Source organism: Hemibagrus wyckioides, linkage group LG10 (assembly GCF_019097595.1).
Source record: "Hemibagrus wyckioides isolate EC202008001 linkage group LG10, SWU_Hwy_1.0, whole genome shotgun sequence".
Classification (NCBI taxonomy): Eukaryota; Metazoa; Chordata; class Actinopteri; order Siluriformes; family Bagridae; genus Hemibagrus; species Hemibagrus wyckioides.
Window position 1 is genome coordinate 9,302,769 of NC_080719.1, and position 22,029 is coordinate 9,324,797.

The following is a 22,029-nucleotide window of genomic DNA, read 5'->3' on the forward strand; positions in this document are numbered from 1 at the left end:
ATACACACACACACACATATATATATATATCTATAGCTCTGGGGAAAAAAATAACCCTATTGAAAACCTCTGGAATGTCATCAAGAGGAAGATGGATGGTCACAAACCATCAAGCAAAGCTAAGCTTTTTTGCAAAAAGAGTGGTATGAAGTACCACTTAGCCAAAGCATTAACACAATTTGTTAACAAATTATTTGCATTTTGTTTTATTTCAGTTATTAAAGCTCTGCAAATACTGCATGATCTTGGAGCACAATTTGACTCTCTCCCTCTTCTAAAACCTTTTGTCAAGAAACGAGTCTCACCATACATATGTAATTTAAAGAACTAAAGCACTTAGGGGCATGCTGTTGTAGGAAGATATTTTTTAGTATAGTAACCATAACATATTATAATCAGTACATTAGTATACACTTTTAAACTTCTGACCAATCAGATTTGAGAATTCAACAGCACTGTATAATAAAGAAATATCTACAAAAAATAAATTAAAAATCAGACAGTATTCAACAATGACTTGACCTGGAACAACAATAGTTAATGTTAACGCAGAAATGTGGCTAGCTATCTTAACCCGTTTAGATAAATAAGCATTTCTTATATAGTCGCTTCAGTTGTCCATGTTGAGCTACATACAGTGCTGGACAGTCACCAACATTTACATAACTTTCAGCTACAATCCGGCTTCCAAACACTGAGGCCAAAAAGCTCAGGACTCGGGGGCCAACTGCATGCCTGTGTTGTGAATTCAGACAGCCTGGCGTCTTGTTTTACTGCACAGAATCAGAGGAAATTGTACAAAGAACAGCTGATTTTTCTGAGAAGGCAGCGCTCAAAGATACAGTGAAGCTTTGCTCATTGTCGTAAATCACATCAGCAGTTCTATGCGACTTGCATGAGAAATGGATGTAGTGCATCGATGTAGGGCTTCGCTCTAGACTTAGATATATCAAATGTGTAGAGTGTATAAAATATTCAAACATAATATTACTCAATGTTTTATACAGTACATTTGATGACATTTAGCTGTGCTGAGGTTTCCTAACAAGCTGGAGCAGATAAAATGCAATACAATAATATGAGATTTAATAATCCTGTTAAAAAATAACCAATTTTTTAAAAATTTGTTTACGAAAACAAGGAACAAGAAGCATGATCCAAATGAGTCACTTCTTTGGGTTTTCATGGTTTAACATCAGTTAGTCAATAAATCATCAATGTGGATGGTGCATGAATGCCAGAATGTTGTTCTGAAAATTTTCAGGGTTTTTAAGGATTTCAGTAAAAAGGGAAAAATTGTTGTGGCCAAAATTTGCGATGCTTGAGTGTTTTGTGCTTTTTTGTGTGGAAAGATTATTTGAATTGGCAGCATTTCACACTGTAACTTTCTGTGCTAGCTGTACTGATTTATGACACATAAACCGAAGAGTGTTTTGGTTGAATGTGTGTTGTAATGACATCACACTACATGTCTTGCTTGTCTGCTGTGATTTTGAAACATTTTTTTCTTTCAATCTTCTACGAATCTCACAGAATTTTGTTTTTTATTTCTGCAATCGTGATAATGCTTGAAAATCTGAATATTCTGAAGAGCTCTGTATGAAGTCTGACCTCAAGTATCCCCCATCAAACGTGACCAGCAGCCCTTCTTTCCAGTAGATGGTCTGGCTGCGCCGCACTCGGAACGTGCTGCAGCGATTCTTCTGCTGTTTCCCAGCAAAGCTGTAAATCACTGTGTTCCTGCTCCTTGGGCTTCGTGTGCCTTTCTTAGTCTCTAAGGCCTGATACACAAGACAGAGAAAATAAAAGCTCCAATAACTTTCCTTTTGCTTGTTACTGTACTTCATTCATGAAGTGTGCTGCCGCTGGCTGCTGTAACACCACAAGTAAGTAAGGAGGGAGCTTTTTTTAAAGGACATAAGAAATTAAATAATATCTAAAATGTAAGTTTTGATGAAAGAAAGTTTAATGAATAAGAAAAAATAAGTAAGAATTTAATACAAGTGTGTACAGTATTTATCTACAGTATAGGAGGAAGGTGATTAAGTATTTAATTCATTAAGTATCTGATTTAAGTACTTTTATCAAAATGTTTTTAAGGATGTAATTAAGCTGGTTCAGTTAAATAACTATCTATATGAGCCGAATCTAAGTAACTAGGTACATACAAACGTAAGCAAATATTTAAATATATAAAATAAGTATGTTTGCTAGTATCTATGCATTGGAAAATATGTTTTTTAAGTATTGAAGAAAGCAATTTACTAAGCTTTAAAAGTAAATGATTATGCAAGTAGGTAATTCCTGGTAATGTACTTCTGTAAAGCTGCTTTGAGACAATGTCCATTGTTAAAAGTGCTATACAAAGGAATTGAATTGAAGTAATTAATAATCTGGAAGTTTAGCAAAATAAAAGTTTAGTAAGAACTAAGTTAAGTAAGAATCTAAGTAACTAAGTGTGCAAGTAAGAATTTAATTAAATAAGATAATAAAGTAAGCAAGATCAACAGTAAGCATAATAGTAAGTATGAAAGCAAGCATTCAACTGTGGTAGAATGTACATAATACATTATTTAAGCAATGTATGTAATACTTAGTAAGTTTGTAAGAATAAAAGATTATAGGTTTATAAGTAAGTAGGCACATCTGATAAACAGGTCTGTATTATAGTAAATATATAAATAAGTCCATTTGCAAATAGGTTATTAATGAGCTTGTAAGTAAGCAACTTGGTAGTAAGCGTTTAAAGCAAGAGAGCATACTATATACTAAGTAAGTGGGCACCTAACCATCACTCCTATCGTATGTGGTTCTTTTCCAAACTGTTGGCACAAAGTTGGAAGGACACAACTGTATATATAATTGCCTTTGTATACCACAGCATTACAGTTTCCTCTCAGTGGAACCAAGATGCTGAAACCTGTTCCAGCATGACCGTATACCTGTGCAGCTCCCCAACGTTGGACTGAAAGCTCTTGTGGCTGAATGAGCACAAATCCCTACAGCCACACTCCAAAATCTAGTGAAAAGCTTCCCAGAAGAGTGGAGGTAATTAGGCACTAAATCTGTAATGGGACGTTCAACAAGCATATATGGGTGTGATGACCAGGTGTCCACATACTGGCCATGTAGTGTATCTAAGTAAGTTAGTAGCAATACAAGTATGTTTTAGGTAATAAGCTATTTAACTACGCACTCAAGAATGTAAATAAGCTATTATAAGGATTGATACAAGAAGCTAAGAAGGTCAATATGTAATAAGCAATCATCTACATAAGCAATTAGCATATTTAGTATTAGTATTATTTAAAGCAAGTTTCAAGGGAGGTTTGTAAATAACTAAATATGCTACATACAAGTAATTAAGTTGGTAAATATGTTTTATAAGTAAGTAAGCAGTTTTTAAGAAAATATGTAAGTAATCATTAGATTAAAATGCAAAAGCAAAGTTAACTCTTTCCGCTTGAGTGAGTGTGTGTGTGTGTGTGTGTGTGTGTGTGTACATCTATACTCAGGCATGTTTTTTAGATCCAACCAGTATTTTCAATAAGCTCCCAATTATTCAAACATAAACTAAACATAAACTATCACTTAGCATAAGCATCTTGGATTGTGTTTGGTGAATGTGTGTACCATTCCTAAGTACTAGCCATTCAGGGAATTTGGTTCTGTAGCAGTTGCATTGCTGTGAAGAACTCTTAGCTCAGATTAAATTCTCTGATGGTTAAAAATAATAAATAAAATAAAAATAATAAATAAAATAATGATAAAATAAAAGATAAAAATGTCTGCCAAATGAATGAATGAATGAAAGAATGAATGAATAGAAATAAGAACCAGGTTTCAGTCCTATATATACCAAGAAAGTTAAATCTCTCTTGAAGCCCAGGTTCCTTTAAGGAAGCGTTATCATCCTGTAATAATCAAATAGAAGACCCTGTCTACCTGCAGGTCCATTTGATTGAGGCTGATCAGCATGCGGGCAATGAAGCGCTCCCAGAATCCTGCTGGAACGAAGCTCATCTTAAAGTGGCGCTGGATAGTGTTGCTGGTATGTTGACGGAAGCCGTGGATATCCATGGCTGGTTTGGGAGGCAACAGGTGTGGCAGGAGATAACTACAGAAATGGAAATATAGATGAAATGTGAGAGGCAGAAATGAGACACGAGGCAGGCATGTGGTACCTGAGACCATCTTAATGCCTGATCTGAAATAACTGCTTTATCTATTTGTGTATAGAAAGACTGGGCTTATAATCTTTTCAGTATGTGGTGCTGCATTATTTTTCCTTGGGACATTTAGCTTTTTTTTGGGACAAAAATTGGTTTAAAATAACATGGAATCTAATTTCTGTTCACTATTTAAAAGAGATGTTTTATTGGCTCATGCTTCAATAGAAATGCGCCTGTATATGTTTTTTCAATTATTTTAGTCATCAGCTAGCTATGAATGATTGACTAACTGGACATAGATACCAACCTGTTGCTGGCCACAGGCAGCGCGATCTCGAACTTTGCGAGGAATTGGAAATACTGCTCCTCAGTGTGCTGAGTAAAGCCGGTGCCGATCAACAGCATGCGCAGGTCCTCGGTGCGGATCAGGCCGTTACGCGCCACAGAGCGTGAGCTCTTCAGATGCACAATCCTCTCCAAACACTCGGCTAGCCATACGGCATCCAGGAAGTAAAGCTTACACAGGCCATGACTTGTATCAGAAAAGTGCAGTACGGTGCCAGTCTCGATTAAAAAACTGATCGCTGTCAGAGTGCAGAAATAGTGCATAAAATAAGAGTCCATAAAATATCTGTTTGCAGGGTCAGAAAAAACAGCTTAACAACGCACATTTCAGTGGCTATGAACTTGAAATGAACAAAATAATTAGAGTTAGTAATATAAAATGTTATTATGGCCATATAATTGTGCAATAAGCAGTTATTACCAGTCTGGAGGTCCTCGTAGTCTTTGATATCGCTGCCAGGACTCTGTTCAATAATCTGCTCCAGCTCCAGATCCGTCAGATACTGGACCTCATCTTCCGCATCTCTCCTCTGACTCTCCGCTAACACTGCCTCCTGGAGGGTCAGGTAGCTCTTGGGGATCTGCAGAACATGTGCACGTGCACACAAACAGAATTATATGCAGATTATATGACATCACTAGCATAACCCTAGCCGTAAACAATTCATGTGACAAGATCAGTTTTGATACTCTGGTGATCTATGAAGTCTAGTCCTCAAAACATATATTCAGAATAAAAACAAAATTCACTTGTTATGTCTGAATTTCTGTATCTCCCAGGCTTCTTTTGCTGTGTTTAAAGTTAGAGGGTGTTGTTTTGTCTGCAGAGCACAGACACGGCTACACCCCCACATTAACCAAAACAGCAGGGAGGAGTGCTGGATTGCCCATGAGGCACCAAAATCCTGAAGGAAAATCAAAGAGGATGTAGCCATCTTTGTTTTCTTACATGCAACAGACTCCAGCACATTTTGATGCTTTTCCTTTTAATAGCATGGTGGAAAAGAACAAACTACACACCCTTGCTCTAGTAGTTGAATAGATGGTTGACTGTAACAGTACTTTTTACTATTTTTGAGCTTAATTAAAATAATAGAACCTCTGCACGAAAATAACTTTAAAAACTTTGCTACATTAATTTTTGATCACTGTTATGAAGTACAAAAAAAGCCAAATGAAAGACACTACGCAAATTTGAAATAATTCAATTTCAAGATCTAATCAAAATAAAACAGGTTCCTGCTAAAAATCAACACTTTATGCACCGAATGCTTGTCGACAGCCAGTGGAGATAGATGGGTATCTCCTACCCAATTTATCAGATATCTTTAATTTAGATGCTTCTAAGGAAACACTGTGATAATAATCTGCAAATTATGCGAGCGAAAAAGATAAGATGTGAAGTTATCAGCAGTCCACATCTCAACATCAAACCAGCTGAAACATGTGCAGGTACGCCATTAGCTAGCTGACAGAGGTAGACAAGCTAGCTAAGATCTTTTAATGTTTTACAGTGTGAAAGCTCAACGTCAGCTTAAGACGTCACTTTGATGTTCTGTAGTGATTGATTGTTGTGTTAAACATGCTGCAGCCTGTAGGTTATGCTCAGGAAAATGCACAAGGGGCATTCTTTGCTAGATAGTTAACCTAACATGTACGAGTTAACTACTGAAACCCCAACAGAATTTGAAAAGTTTCTACCCTGCTAATGTTAATTTATATACAACTGACAACTGTAGTAGTTCAGACATTCAACAAACCGAAAATGGTTTTCTGCTATTTATAATCAAATGTGATTGTTCTTTTTATTTAGCAAAAGTTAGAAAAGCATCCCTTTCTTATTCTCCCTCTTTTCATCCCTAGTTTCTGGACGAAGTTGACCTTGGAGCCAGTAAGTTGTTGCTATGGCCAGATTTCAGACAATGACTCTCGATGCAAGCTGATGAAGTGTGTCCTTCATTTGAGCTTGAGTCTCCAATCCCACGGGCAGTTCATTTGCAACTTGCTTGTTTTACGTGATCTCTGCACTATCCACTGTGTGGGCTGCTGCCTCAAGAGAAGTCTGTTCGGTAGCTAGCTAGCGCTCATCCTGCACAAGTGGTCAAACCACTGCAACCTTTGTCTCTGGATTTCTTCGTTAATCATAGTTTGTGGTTCATATCTTAGTTATATGGTCTGATCTGCAACTGCAGACTGAAATTTAAATGATTTGACCCAAACATTGCATTTACAAGACCTCTATCTTGTTCAGGAACTTGAATTTGAGTGTCCATATCTCCAACCCATAGAGCAGTGGGCTGGATTGTGTTTACTTTTCACCACTTGATCGAAGTGAATGCCTAAGTAGTCTGATCGAACCAGCAATAAATCTTGGCTTCGGATGACACTTTTTTCTCCTATACCAGTGAAAAGCATTGACCTGTTTGATTTGGACTCAGTTGCCAGGACCTTGTTCTGGTCTGAATTGATTTTCAAGTTAGAAGATTTGCTAAACATTTTTAATCAGTATAAACAAATGAATTATTTTATAGCTGCAAGCCCAATATAAAATTAGCCAACAAACTGTTGGCTTTCAGAGTGAGAGTTTTTTTTTACCTCTGGGATAACCTTACACAGAACTTTAGTAGTTGACGATAATGCCCTAAAATTTTAGATGCTTATGAAAAATCAGAGAGCAGAAATGGGTTTGATTTTACCATTTTGTTTGAATATAGAAACATGTGTGGAGAATATGAACGCTTGGAATTCTTTCCGGAGCTTTTCTATGAATATATTGCCCCTAGTAGGTTGGTAAAAACAGATATACTTATGAAAAAATATACATTTTTAAATGAGTGTCTACTTTCATGTGAGCTATTAACCACCACTGAGGCATGTGGCATGACATTCAATATTGAACATAGTCACAACAGATCAGGCATAAGATCCATTTCTCTGGCCTCTGTTTAAAAGAGTTAATAACCACAAGTCCAGTTCCAACATGTAGAAGTTTCATCACGCAGATGTAAACAGAAGCAAACAGAAATAATGGTGAGAGAACAGTAAAGATGTCTTATTATAAATTAATTTCTTTGTTGAAGGTTACACCCTGTGTATAGCCTTTGGACTGCTAACTTCAATATTCGGGTTAAGTATAAAAACTATAAACAATCCTTCTTTCATCAGCCTTTCTTTTGTAAGCTAATTAAACATGAAACATAGCTGGTCAAGTTACCACAATGACCATTAACAAGGGCTGACCCTGGCAAAATAAACACATCCTCTTCACACCACTATATCAATAATAAAAAAAAAGTTTAAAAAAAAAGTCCACAAAAATTTGTTTATGTGGAGCATCTGCAATACAAGTCCTTGTATAAGTGGTTACTATAGAAACCATAATGTAATGCAGCTGAAACTGCTCTCAGAGCTGCTTTAGAAATTCAATCACCACCTTCCAGACAATCAGAATTGAGAATTCAACAGTATAATTGATATATGACATATATGACATTACAAAGAATTACAAATATATAGTTTAATAGACTTTCTATTTGAATAATTGAGTCTGTTTGTGTTTAAAGAATAAAAAGGACGTCAGAGCATACCAATCTTCCCACTAGTTTGTGACAGCTGGCTGGATTACTGATATCCTTCATGGAGCAGGCCACCTGGTACAGGAGCCTCTTGAGACCGTCCATGCCTTCCAGGTTCTTACACGACACCTCGCTGTCAGAAACACAAACACACAGAGTACACTCAGTTCATTGCAGGTTAAATAAATTCCTGTGGTGTGTCACAGACGTGAGATGTCGACACTGACTGCAGGTGCTTCCAGGTGATGTCCGGGTATCCGCTGGCCCTGGCACCTGACGGCGTCCTGCACAACGCCAGGATGTAGGCTCTCAGCGTGGCAATCCGCTCGGTGCGAAACTTACTGTCGATGAGGTCCAGGTGTGTGCCGATGACAACTACCGCCGAGTTTGGAGCACGTGCCTGCCACAACATATCAAAAACTTTAGCCATAACATATCTCCCATATGCCAACATAACACCCCAATGCTCCCTGATGAAACCTGGTGAAATTTCAGACACAGACAAAACCAAATGAAAGCCTGGATCACAATTTTATCCCACATCACTGCTGAATTCTTGAAACTGATTGCTCAGAAAGGGTTGAGTAATTGTCTACAACACCCAGTCTGACAGTAGTGCCAGCTGTAATCCAAATCACAGGTTCATATTAATGCGCTCCTTCCAATACAACATTGTTTCTATAGTAACAGTCCATTCACAGGCTGATGCTTGACATATTCTATTAGATCTAAGTCTAATAACAAAAAGATTATTTAACAACACAAAACATCTTTGATATCAAGCTTTCTTTCTCAACATTGTAATTTAATAACATTTACTGAAAGAATCATCAGTGTCAGAGTTTTGGAACAATCAGTGATAAAGTTTCCGACCACAATTAAATTAAAACCTGAGATTTTTTTGTCTTATTAACTTAAAGATAATAAATAAGTCAGACAGGTGAAGGAACAAATCTTTATAGCTGTTATAACATAAGATATAACAGGCAGTCTAAACAGTTAAAAGCATGAAATGTAAACTAACAAATAAATAATTTGAATAATTGATAAACTGTCCTGGTATAAGAGGAATAACCACTTTAAAGTGAGAGTAACTCCATTTCACATCATTGATTAGTTTCCCATAACAGCATGCCCTGATCAGGTTTTCTTTTTACTGTGGGTTTTCTCACCTCTATGTTGAGCAGCCAGGACTGCAGGTTGGCCACAGCCTCTTCTCCTAACGCCAGGTTCCAGACCACCACATACAGAGCTTTATCCGTGAAGAAACACTGGTTCACAGTGGACATGCTGGCTGGACCTCCGATGTCCCAAACATTAAAGGACACGCAGTCGATCTGTGCGTAGAAACAGTCAGTAGTTAAAACCCTCACACAGGTAATGTGCTACAGTGAAATGTCAGTAAGAGGAAATTAATGTAAAAGCCATTGCAAACTGTGTGAGCAACATGTGGAAAAACGCTCAGAACTTGCTAATGGTATTGTGAAGATGTTACACCTTATTGAGATTCATATATAGAGGCATAACAATCAATTATATTAGGCTTTTCCTTGTTTCTCATTACTCACTTTAAACTAAAACAAATATATAAAAAGAGCTGTCAGCTCTACAAAGTAATTGGGCACATCCATCCATCCATGAAGATGAGGTAGCTCAGTGGTTAATGTGTTGGACTACTGATCAGAAGTTTGTAAATTCGAACCCCAGGTCCACCAATCTGCCACTGCTGTGCCCCTGGGCCTCAATTGCTCAGTTGTATAAATTGAGATAAATGTAAGTTGCTTTGGATAAGGGCATATGCCAAATGCCAGAAATGGGCCACAAGGTGGGGAACACCCTGGATGGGCTGCCAGTCACACACACCACACAGACGATTTAGAGGTGTCAATCAGCCTACAATGCATGTGTTTTGACTGAAGGAGGAAACCGGAGTAGCCGGAGGAAACCCCAAAACACAAGGAGAACCCCCAATGCTGGAGGTGCATGGCAAACATGCTAACCACTAAACCACCATGACCCTAAATCAAACACTTGAATCAGTTATCTAAGCTGGAGAGATTGGACAAATAAAAATGACTTATGGTGAATTACATTCCCAATTAGATTCCCATTATAGACAGAAATTAATCAGCTAGCCAACCAGGTAAGTGTAAAGTGTCAGTATGCTATTCAGTCTCATCCTTTTCAGTCTCAAACTAACTGACCAGGAAAAAGTTTATAAAAATAAGGACACAAAAGAATAAGAAACATAATGAAATAAAATACAATGAACTAGAGAGGTAAATACATGAATACACAAACTTTTAAAGAAAGTTTCTAATGTAAAACATTGTTTTTGTATGTTTACCCAGTCAGCATGCTCTACGCCAACATTTTCAGTGATGAGCCGTAGGGTTTTTTCTTGACATCACACATTTTGTCTTTTTTCTCCACGTTTAACCATGAAGTGACTATATACACAGTTACAGCACTGAGGTGTGTCATACTACCGTGAAGCACATTTTACTTTTTGTTTTGTGGACGTAAATAACAAGTCATTTTTTAGGTGTTTTCTGGTTGTAGAAGAGGAACAAAATGCTATTGTCTGTGTAATGTCCTGGGAATCTGGGCTACTGATTCATCCACCCGGACTATAATCAGGACTTCTTTATAATTGATTTACCAACAACTCCAGGACTGACAAAGGGGATTAAGATCAGGACTGTTTCAGCTCAGGAGACAACACAGTCCTGAACCTCAGCAACACTAACAGGACAAAAACTCAATTGTATGAGAAAGCAACTTTGGGAAAATAAAACAAAATGAGTATGTAGGAAAAAATACACTACGTGCATTATGATGAGAACAATTTCTGCGGAAAAAAAGCAAGACCTAAAGTTATAGTTCAAATACAAGTCATGCTGTTAAAACTAACATGATAAATCAGTGGAACCAAAAAAAAAAAGAAAAGGCACCAGTTGGATTAGTTATCACAGCTGTCTGAGCTGGAACAGGGACAGTCTCTGGGGTTTTAAAAGTTCTGTGTGTAGTATCTGTGTGTGTGTGTGTGAGAGAAAGAGAGAGAGAGAGAGAATTAGGATGTAACAGTCAGTATGTTATGCAATACATATGTGTCCATCTGTATCTATGAGTATGTGGGAATTTTATAGAGGTTAAAATGAGTATTAAGTTCACTGTGTCAGGGGTCTGGGGGATTGTTAGTACAAGATGAGATGTATCTTTGACTCACAGCCCTGTGAGTCAGAAAGGATGTTCAACTCACCACTAGGTTGGGGGTCAGAGGTCAAAGTCGAAGGTGTTATTCACAGCTGCAATGTACCACGACTTTTAACAATTTAAACAGAGAAGTAAGAGTTATGATTTGAGACTATATTTATTCCTTCTTGTGCTAATGTTGATGTCTAGATGCCAGGACTGTCTGTAAAATGAATTCTTTCGAGTCTGTCTGAGGAAGCATGACAATTTTAACTAGCTGTACTGAAGTGGAGAGAAATCGTTCTCAGTATCTGTGTAAGAAAAGACTGAAATAAAACGAGGGTAGAGATGGACAGTTTAGTTGTATGGGCATCCAAGACAAGCAGGAGAAGCAGATTTTATATCTGGCCTTTTAGTTTTCTATTCATAGTTATCCAACAAGTAAGATCAACAAACAGACAAAAAAAATAACCCCACCGGCTGCAATAACACATTGATCAAGGTGCAGCACGATTGCCAGTGGAATGTTTTTTTTGTTCTTGCTAAGCAGATTAATGAGCATCAAATGAACGACAGATGATTGATTATTTAGAAGAGGATACTTATAATTATATCATCATTAATTCTCCTTATTTTGCAAAAACGCACAAACTAACTAGTTAATCACAGCTCATTATATTACATTAGTTAGATGTTTTAGCCAATTCAATGTCAAACCTTAATTTCAGACTCAGACATCACAACCACGACCTGTTGTCTGAACATCTGAAGCATATGGCAACAAACATCTGATTGGTTGGATTCTACAGGCTTTCTTGTAGGCCAGGAGAAATTTTTTTAACGGTCCTCCTGGAAACCAAGCCATTGTTGAGCTCTACTTCTATGGAAGGAAGAAGTCATTGTGTTAACAGCTGTGACAATAAGCGCTTATGAGGATAGCTGTTTTTTCCAAATTATGTGAAGTTGCCGATTAAGACTCAATAATTTGCATTAAATGAAGAATCTATGGTCACACACTGGTCTGTTTTTGTAGGGACGTCGACTTTACATTTTCAGGCCCCTGAACATGACGCTGAACAAAATGTACGGTGATTGGTTGCTTTACATGTTAGTCAGACGCCCTCTTGGGCAGTCTTGGACTAAAAAAGCTGCTATGAAATCCAGACCTTCTGCTGTCAGTCTGAAGCTTTGGCTAAGTGAGACTAAGGAAATCTAAGCATGGGACTGGGAAACACATTGAAGCTTTTACTCGCCCAGTGAGCTTGATTTATTTTTATGATTATCCTTAACATTTATGATTTGTCCAGTCCTGTGTGGCAAGGTTGCAAAAAATATCCTAATGTAGCTTTTGGGATCTACTTTGGGATATTAGCAGTTTTTGAGGAACTATGCCTTAATCCCAATCAGAATACTGTGTATAAATGGACATAAATGAGTTGGTTAAAGATGTAAAATGGCATTTCAACAACGAGGTAAAACAGGAGTGATGCATTGCTTGAGCATCAACTACAAAGCAGTTTTCCCCCATGTTAGAAAATACATTTCCATATGGTTTGTGATGATACATAGAGCAATCCATTACTTCTGAACTTCCACAACTTCCATTACAGTGAGCATGAGATCATTAGATATGATATCTAAAACATTCAATTCTGCTCAACACTGTAGCAAAGCTAAATATATTCACATTTTGAATTTGTGAAGTGTGTGGTTCTTTACATTATTCTTGACTCCACTGGGTCTCTCTAGGATCCAGGATGAGGTGCGGATGCTGTGATCAGATGAAGAGAAGGGTGAGTTTCTTCCGGTCTGAAGGGCCTCCAGTAGAGCGCTCTTCCCCTGACGTGGCGGCCCAACAAACATCAGCTTCATCAACCTGCAGGGCTCGGCGCAGCGCAGCTCAGCACGCAGGAATGCCAGCACAGATGCTGGACCTGACACACACACACACACACACACAATCACAGAAAGATTTAATCACTCAGTTCAATAAAATGCTAAAATTAATCAGTGTCAGTGTGCATCACTGGAGACTGGTGATGAATAATCAAATTTGAAAGTTATTGATGGATTGATTAATTGATCACAGTCACATCAAATTTTTCTAGTTTTTCAACCGATCTCCGAAATCTTTTTAATTAATCAGAAAACATTTAAATTGTTGATACACTTCACCTTCATTTTTGATCTTAAGTAAGATCCAAATTCACTTCATGTAGTGAGAAGAATGAGGATGTTTATAATCGGTTTTTCCTCTCGCTGATTTTTCTGCACTCAGTTTATTAAAAAGCATCAAATTAAATCAGAAGCTATTAAAATCAGTGAAAAGCTCTAAAACAGTGTCAGTGTATTAACACTTCACCATGACATCAAGTTAAAAATATCTTGAAAAGGTTAAAAATAGTAAAATATGGCAAGAAATAGACCTTCTAAGACCTTCGAATCTTATAATAAGAAATAGTTGATAAAATTGACTAGATTCAAGTCATTTTTTTGTAGTGAACTAGCTAGTTCTTGCCAGCTGACTGACAAGCTGACAATTATTCCAGAAATACTTTGCTTCTGTGATGAGTGAAACTAGGAGTAATGTCATGCTGTACCATCCTTGCAGACATCTGCAGGCACATTGGTGATGTTTAGCTCTTCAATGTCCAGCTGCCAGAGGTTTGAGAGCTGGCCCAGTTCAGCTGGGAGTTCCTGGATGCCTGGATTACTGTGGATAAAAAGCCAGACTGAGTTACCGAGAGATTCCAACAAGCATGGTGCTAACCATGAAATAAGGAATTAGATTAGATTAGATTGGATTAGACATCATCGTGTTATTCAAAGCTCTTTACTCACTTGGACAGGTAGAGCTCGGACAGGGTTTTAAGGGTGCACAAGGACGGAGGCACACACTCCAGCTGGTTGTCGTTGAGGAACAGTACTTCCAGCGAATCCCGCAGGATTTCGGGAAACTGGATGGGACAAGCTGCCAGGAAGAGCCACGAGAATGCAGAGGAGTTAAACCGAACGTATGCTAGATAGCCAAACACTGCAACACTCTGATCAGTGGCCATGCAAGGCCACGGCAGAGCGATTGCGGTATAGAACGGAAAGAGTGCGATCGCTCTACCATGACAGCTCCGTCTGAAGCTAACATTAGTGCCTGAACTGGAGAGAAGGGAAGGTTCAAGCTGGTGATGAAGGCTGCAAATGGCAGAGTGTTACTCAAATGCGGCTTTGTTTAATTAGAGATGCTAGTGTTCAAAAAGAGAGGTCAAATTCAGGAGCTGCCACGTCTTCATTACCATGTCTTATAATGAGACACAGCCACTGGGGGTTAGTGTGTATAATCAAGCTGCTTGCTATAAAACTCTCTATCAGTTTTGGTTTATTCTACCTGACTTCATTTGCAAGTCATTAGAGAGGACATAATGTTCCTTCTAAGGTTCTGCATTTAAACATTTCCATAATATTCGCAGTAGTATTGTTGATTTTATGAGTGAGTCCACAGTCTTTCAAAAACAGTCAGTGTATTGTAGTGAAAATGAAACAAAAGAACAGTTTTCCCACAGGCCTTCCTTTCATGATTTCCAGTCCATGCTCCTGTAATGTGGGGAGAATTAACACTGGGTGCGTCTCAATCAGCTCCATAGTTCAGTAGTCAGGGCTGATTAGGGAGTCGGCCATTTTAAGGGCTGTCTCTCTCTCTTTCTCAACTGCAAAATCCTTCTAGTGTGCTGGAACAAAATCCCACAATACACCACAAAATCCAGGGAGCATCGATTCAATGCTTATTATGTTCCCTTACAACTAATGCTATCCAAATTTTTTAAGACTTTTAAACTTTATCTACAAATGTAAACAGCTTGTTATCGTTTTTGTAGCTTTCAAATGAGTACTTACTTTAGCAAATGTTCAATATGTTTCATGAGTCTGTTCACTTTTAAGTGCCAGAAACATGTGATTAAGCTAACAAATTTATGACACATGAAACGTAGATACACTATATTGCCAAAAGTATTTGCTCACCCATCCAAATAATCAGAATCAGGTGTTCCAATCACCTTCCATGGCCACAGGTGTATAAAATCAAGCACCTAGGCATGCAGACTGTTTTTACAAACATTTGTGAAAGAATGGGTCGCTCTCAGGAGCTCAGTGAATTCCAGCGTGGAACTGTGATAGGATGCCACCTGTGCAACAAATCCAGTCATGAAATTTCCTCGCTCCTAAACATTCCACAGTCAACTGTCAGCTGTATTATAAGAACGTGGAAGTGTTTGGGAACGACAGAAACTCAGCCACGAAGTGGTAGGCCACGTAAACTGACGGAGCGGGGTCAGCGGATGCTGAGGCGCATAGTGCGAAGAGGTCGCCAACTTTCTGCAGAGTCAATCGCTACAGACCTCCAAACTTCATGTGGCCTTCAGATTAGCTCAAGAACAGTGCGCAGAGAGCTTCATGGAATGGGTTTCCATGGCCGAGCAGCTGCATCCAAGCCATACATCACCAAGTGCAATGCAAAGCGTCGGATGCAGTGGTGTAAAGCACGCCGCCACTGGACTCTAGAGCAGTGGAGACGCGTTCTCTGGAGTGACGAATCGCACTTCTCCATCTGATGGACGAGTCTGGGTTTGACGGTTGCCAGGAGAACGGTACTTGTCTGACTGCATTGTGCCAAGTGTAAAGTTTGGTGGAGGGGGGATTATGGTGTGGGGTTGTTTTTCAGGATCTGGGCTTGGCCCCTTAGTTCCAGTGAAAGGAACTCTGAATGCTTCAGCATACCAAGACATTTTGGACAATTCCATGCTCCCAACTTTGTGGGAACAGTTTGGAGCTGGCCCCTTCCTCTTCCAACATGACTGTGCACCAGTGACCAAAGCAAGGTCCATAAAGACATGGATGACAGAGTCTGGTGTGGATGAACTTGACTGGCCTGCACAGAATCCTGACCTCAACCCAATAGAACACCTTTAGGATGAATTAGAGCGGAGACTGAGAGCCAGACCTTCTCGTCCAACATCAGTGTGTGACCTCACAAATGCTCTTCAGGAAGAATGGTCAAAAATTCCCATAAACACACTCCTAAACCTTGTGGACAGCCTTCCCAGAAGAGTTGAAGCTGTTATAGCTGCAAAGGGTGGACCGACGTCATATTGAACCCTATGGATTAGGAATGGGATGTCACTTAAGTTCATATGCGAGTCAAGGCAGGTGAGCGAATACTTTTGGCAATATAGTGTATTTAATGTTTGGCTTTTTACAGTGTGACTGGTGAAAAAATTTTCCTGGAACGTCACCGGAAATCAGCAGTAAGTCATCAACATGCAGTGAGCCTTACTAGTGTCCAAACTTATGTACATGACATACTGTCTCAGGACCTAGGGAGCTGATTGAGTTGCAGCCATTATCTCCAGAAAGTTTTCATTCAAAACGAGTTTAATTATTTTTTAGCCTTGTTTGTTTCTACAGTTGTTCATATCTGTTCACCTGACAAAAAACAAATGCTTAACTGGTGACTTTTCAGTCATCCTGGCTCACATTTATACTGGGTACAGTGTACTTGCTGTTGGCTGTGTCCTCTACTTCGAACCCTCATGTGGCACTGACTTTCAATTAAAACTGAGTTTCTTCCCACCAAATACTGTTGCCCACTTCTCTAAGAAAAGCATGACCATAAATAAAACATGACAGAATGTTGAAGCCTCCATAATAATAATATAATGATTATGTGTGTATAATTTTCTCATGATCCCCAAATAGCCAATGATATCGTTTTCTGACGTTTGTGTTGAACATATGACATGTTCGCATATGTTTTTGCAACTATGTAATTTGTTGTTTAGGTTTTAATAACATATTTGGATGGAAATATGGCTGCAGCTTCAAATACTTTACTTTGCCACACATTCCCCACAGCACAGATGGCAAACTTGCCCACACGGTCTCACCCCCTCTACACTCCCCATGATGTTGTAATTATAGTGCTACGGTATTACAGCTGTGCCTCAGTGAGTCACGAGCGCACTGTACAGTACCTGGTTCAGGGTCTCTGCGATGCCACGTGGTTAAAAAGGGGAGCCTCCTAGTCTTGGTGTTCTCCTCGGTCCTAACATTTCTGCACACCCGAGAACAGCGAGGAAAGAAAATCAGAGGTCTATTTAACAGCGGTTGGAATTGTGATGATTCAGAGGTGGTTTGGATTAATGGAATGGATATGAGTGGTCAGGGTGGAGAAATGGAGACATGTGTATTTATGCACGTGTACATGATGTGTATGATGTGTGTATATGTGTGACCTACTTCCCCAGCTGGTTTCTGGACAAGTCTAAGGTTCGAAGCTGAGAGCATTTCCATTTGTTTGGAGCCGGCAGAGTGGAGATCTGATTCCCACAGAGCTTTAGGGAGACGATAGCCTGGAGAAACCACACACACACACACACACACACACAAATTACTGTAATTGGGATTGCCAAAGCCTGCATAGAAACTTTCAATGTGTCTCTAAGTGTCTGTAAGTGTCTGCAGATTATTTCTGAGACACCCACATAGACAAAAAGAACACACTCAAGAACACGCATACAGCTGGATCCATAAATATTTGGACAGGGACAAATTTAGTGTTATTTTAACTGTCCATGTCAATGTCAACATGTAATATTTACAATAAACACAAAGTACAGACTTTAATTTACAACCAAATCAGTTTAGGACCAATTTTATACATTTTATATATGCAGCCCAGGTCTCTAGATCCACCTAGAAAAAAGGGCTGTACATCCGACACCAGAAACACTGTCAAAGCTAAAATACTGCACTTTGAGGTCATCTTCATTATTGAATTTCGATTTCAATAAACTGTGGTAAACAGCTAAAATAATTATAAGATTTTCTGATTTTGATTCTGATTCTGATAGAATGTACAGCCAGGTTTTATGAACCTGGCTGTACATTCTAATCAACAAAAATCTACTTAAAAAAATCAATTGATGCACAATTTTTCCATGTCAATTTAAAAAAAGACACAGAATTGAGCAATCCAGATTCTATTACTATGCAGAATGAAGTGGAAGCTCAGTGGTTAAGATGTTGGACTACTAATTAAAAACGTTTTGAGATCAAATCCCAGGACCCCCAAGCTGCCTCTGCTGGGCCTCTTAAGCAAAGCCTTCAACTGCTTAGTTGTATAAAAGTGAGATAAAATGTAAGTCGCTCTGGATGACTACATTTGCCAAATGGCTGTTAACTCCCACAACCCAACACAAGCCCCTGCTAACTGGTGTAATGAAAGAAAATATTTTGTATTTTCATCATAAAACATGCTCCCTGGACATGAAATCCATCCACACATCCATAAATCCATTAGCTAGTCCAACAAACAAAGCTCCAATGTTTTGCCTGGTCACATCATGTTTATACTAAAGTGCAACTGTCTAAACTAAAAAGACATGCTACATTAATACACGGAAAATCAGCTGTGTTAATAAAGACTTTATACAGCCATAGTCTTTATTCAGTCTTGATTATAAAGTGAATCTGTAGAGACAATCTTTACTGTTGCACTGTACTTTGACCAGAGATATGCATGAGACTTTTTAAAAAAGTCTGTTAGCAAAGTTATTATTAATTAGTTAATAATAATTATAAGAATGAATGAATATATGCTGTTTGTCCATTTTAATGTTTATTTTTTTTGTCCCGTATCTGTCCCATAAAAAAGTAAAAACCTTCAACGGAAGCGATTTTATACATCCCACAGGATCCCTATGTCCAAAAATAAATAAATAAATAAATAAAAACATTGTCATATTCGCATGTGTATCTGTTTAGAGCACATTTGCTTCTGAATTGTCTGTCATTACTGGGCTACATCCCTAGAGTACACACCTAGTAAAAACTGACCACATCCCTGCAGTGCCACAGCATCCAGGTGTTTTCCACCAAGGAGAAACATCTAAACCAATCTGAAGGTGTTATATGTAAAAAAAAAAAAAAAAAAAAAAAAAAAACCCTCAAAAGAAACGTTTTCTTGTGTAGAAAATCAATAGGGAATAGAGTTTATTTTTCATTCTCTGGTTGCTTGGATGACTGGGGGGAAAAAAAAACGTTGTCCATTATATCTACAGCTTACTGAAGCGAGCTGTCTGCCAGGCAACTGTGAATGAAAAACTGCAAGCCTGGATACTTAATTAGCTTGTACTGAGCACTCAAATGTAATTTAAGACCAAATCAAATATAAAAAGCACATTAAAATGATTCATACACAAGAAACGTATTCCAACTCAATAGCGTGTACCCAATGTTTGCCTCTGTTTTAGTGGGAAAAGATCAAATCGTAGCATATTAAAAAATGGCCTACAGAGTTCATTAAGGCCTTTCATTAGTACAGTGGAATTTAAGATTTATTAAAATTAAGATTTATTAAAATCCCAAGCACCTTGCCTGCAGAAAACTGCAAGTGCTCATGGTAGTTATATTGAATTACTCAATTTGTGAACTATACTAACTACACTGTTGTGTGCACAATATGAAACATTTTCATTTTCCCAAGTGCAGTCACTTAAAATGTAAATAAGGCTAAATAAGAAATCATGTTTGCTCTATTTACTGAAGTCATGTTATATTGCTGATGTGAATTGGTGAAATCAGACAGAACAAACGTTTTAGAGATACATTAAGGACTCTTTGAATTGAGTAAATGCGCTCACTTTAATAAAATGTCCCCCTGATTATTCATTAGCTAATGATGTGTTAGCAGCAATCAGTGGATACTTTCTGTGCTGTGTGAGAACATCCTCAGCAGTTTCTAAAATATACAAACTAACTCATCTCTTAAGCACCAGCTACCATGAAAACTATTTGCTTATCTTTATAGTCATTTTACATTATTATAATTATTATCAAGCTTTACACACTATATGGTGAGAACTATGTGGACACCTGACCATCACACCTATATGTCCATATATGTAACCTCCTGTTGCCACATAGCTGAAAGCACAGAAATGTGTAGAATTGTCTTTGTATACTGTATGCTTTGTATCCCTTCCCAGGAAATAAGGGGCCAAATCTGTCAAAACATTTGACAACACACAAAACGTGGTCTATGAAGACATGGCTTGCCAAGGTTGGTGTGGAAGAACTTGAATGGGCTGCACAGAAGTCTGACCTCAACCCCACTGAACACCTTTGGGATGAACTGGAATGCCTGACGTCACCAGTGCTCTTGTGGATGAATGAACACAGCCACTCTCCAAAATCTAGTGGAAAGTATTCTCAGAATAGGGGAGGTTCTAATAACAACACCAACTCTGTGTTAACGCCCATGGTTAACCCAGCATAAGGGCACATACGGGTGTGATGGTCAGGTGTTCACATACTTTTGACCATGATCCTGAGTAATTGCTGAACACCGAATATGATTTTCCTGTGAGATTTTTCTGCATTTCTTTTAAACTACTACAGCAACCACTTTCAAACATTATAGTTTTCACACTTGACAGGACATGATAAAGTTCAGGGTGATTAAGGGTCACTTATCAGTGTTTATGTCCCACACCAGTCACCTCTTTGGTCTGTATGTGAACAGAGTTACTAAGTGAGTGGGATTGTCTCTCCCAGATTACTGCCACTGGTTTGGTGTAATAAACAACATCAGCAAGTGCATCAGTTACTCTGTAGATTCCATTACAATCCTTAAAAACACAGCTCCTCCACAAGCATTCTCTCCGAATTACCTCGTATCATCATTGTTACTGCAGCCAGCCACCTTCAGCTTGAAGGATAGTACCATTTCCAGAATATGAAACGTTATAGCACTCCTGGTGTTCTGTACGCTTTTCTGTCACTTGTAAATCGCTTTGGATGAAGGTGAATAAATGTAAACATCAATATAAAAAGCAGTCATTGGATGCACACTGCTAGGCTTTGCTCTTCTTCGACTTGCGGTAAACTCAACCTGAGGCTCGGTATGTGGATGTTTGGAATTGGGAGCGAGAGAGAGTTCTTTTTCTTGTCTGTCAATCTGCTCGAGCGTTAAATTACATCCGGGATGCTGGATATAATGCTGCTCCGTGTCATTTCACCTCTTATACCCCCCAAATCTTCTTTTAGTGCTATTGCGATAGTCCCTGGAGTTTACTTATTAAGGTAGTGCTTTATAGTAGCTGTTTTATACAGCTTAATTTGTTGGTATTAATTAAACCACCATAGTAACATAACTACTGTAAAACACTAACAAATATTGAAACTATTGTAGTAGCACACCTAATGGCTAAATCAGTATTTAGTAAACTAGATTACTTTAACTAGTTTAATAATTTGTTAGTGTTTTACAGTAAGTGTGCAACTACAGTAGCTGAATTTTTCATTAGTTTTATAGCAAGTGTGTAGCTACAGTAGTTTTAATTATTTGTTAGCGATTTACAGTAAGTGTGAAACTATAATAGTTAAAATTGTTTTTGTATTTAACAGTAAGTGTGTATTTGTTACTGTGTGCAACTACAGTAGCTAATTAGTTCCTAGTGTTTTACAGAAAGTATACAGCAGTTTAATGTTTTGTTAGTGATTTACCGTAAGTGTGCAACTACGGTAGTTAAAATTGTTTTAGTTTTTTACAGTAAGTTTGTAGCTACAGGTTTTTAAGTAGTTCCTAATGTTTTACAGTAAGTATGCAAGTGTGCAACTTTAGTGGTTAATTTCTTTTTTAGTGATTTACTGCAAGTGTGCAACTACGGTAGTTAAAATTGTTTCAGTGT

At 38.2% G+C, this 22,029-nt stretch overlaps 1 protein-coding gene across 2 annotated transcripts in view; it reads right to left on the reverse strand.

Annotated features, from left to right (window-relative positions):
• The window catches only part of lrrk1 (leucine-rich repeat kinase 1), a 113,199-nt gene that overhangs the window by 53,480 nt on the left and 37,690 nt on the right, over positions 1-22,029 (reverse strand). For both annotated transcript variants that reach the window (XM_058400599.1, XM_058400600.1), the window contains exons 11-22: positions 17,576-17,688; positions 17,311-17,390; positions 14,129-14,258; positions 13,888-14,000; positions 13,007-13,221; positions 9,265-9,429; positions 8,320-8,492; positions 8,105-8,225; positions 4,939-5,098; positions 4,480-4,756; positions 3,946-4,117; positions 1,612-1,781 (exon numbers count right to left, since the gene is read on the reverse strand). In XM_058400599.1, the coding sequence (XP_058256582.1) occupies positions 1,612-1,781; positions 3,946-4,117; positions 4,480-4,756; positions 4,939-5,098; positions 8,105-8,225; positions 8,320-8,492; positions 9,265-9,429; positions 13,007-13,221; positions 13,888-14,000; positions 14,129-14,258; positions 17,311-17,390; positions 17,576-17,688 (1,889 nt within the window). The remainder of the gene's footprint in view (positions 1-1,611; positions 1,782-3,945; positions 4,118-4,479; positions 4,757-4,938; positions 5,099-8,104; positions 8,226-8,319; positions 8,493-9,264; positions 9,430-13,006; positions 13,222-13,887; positions 14,001-14,128; positions 14,259-17,310; positions 17,391-17,575; positions 17,689-22,029) is intronic.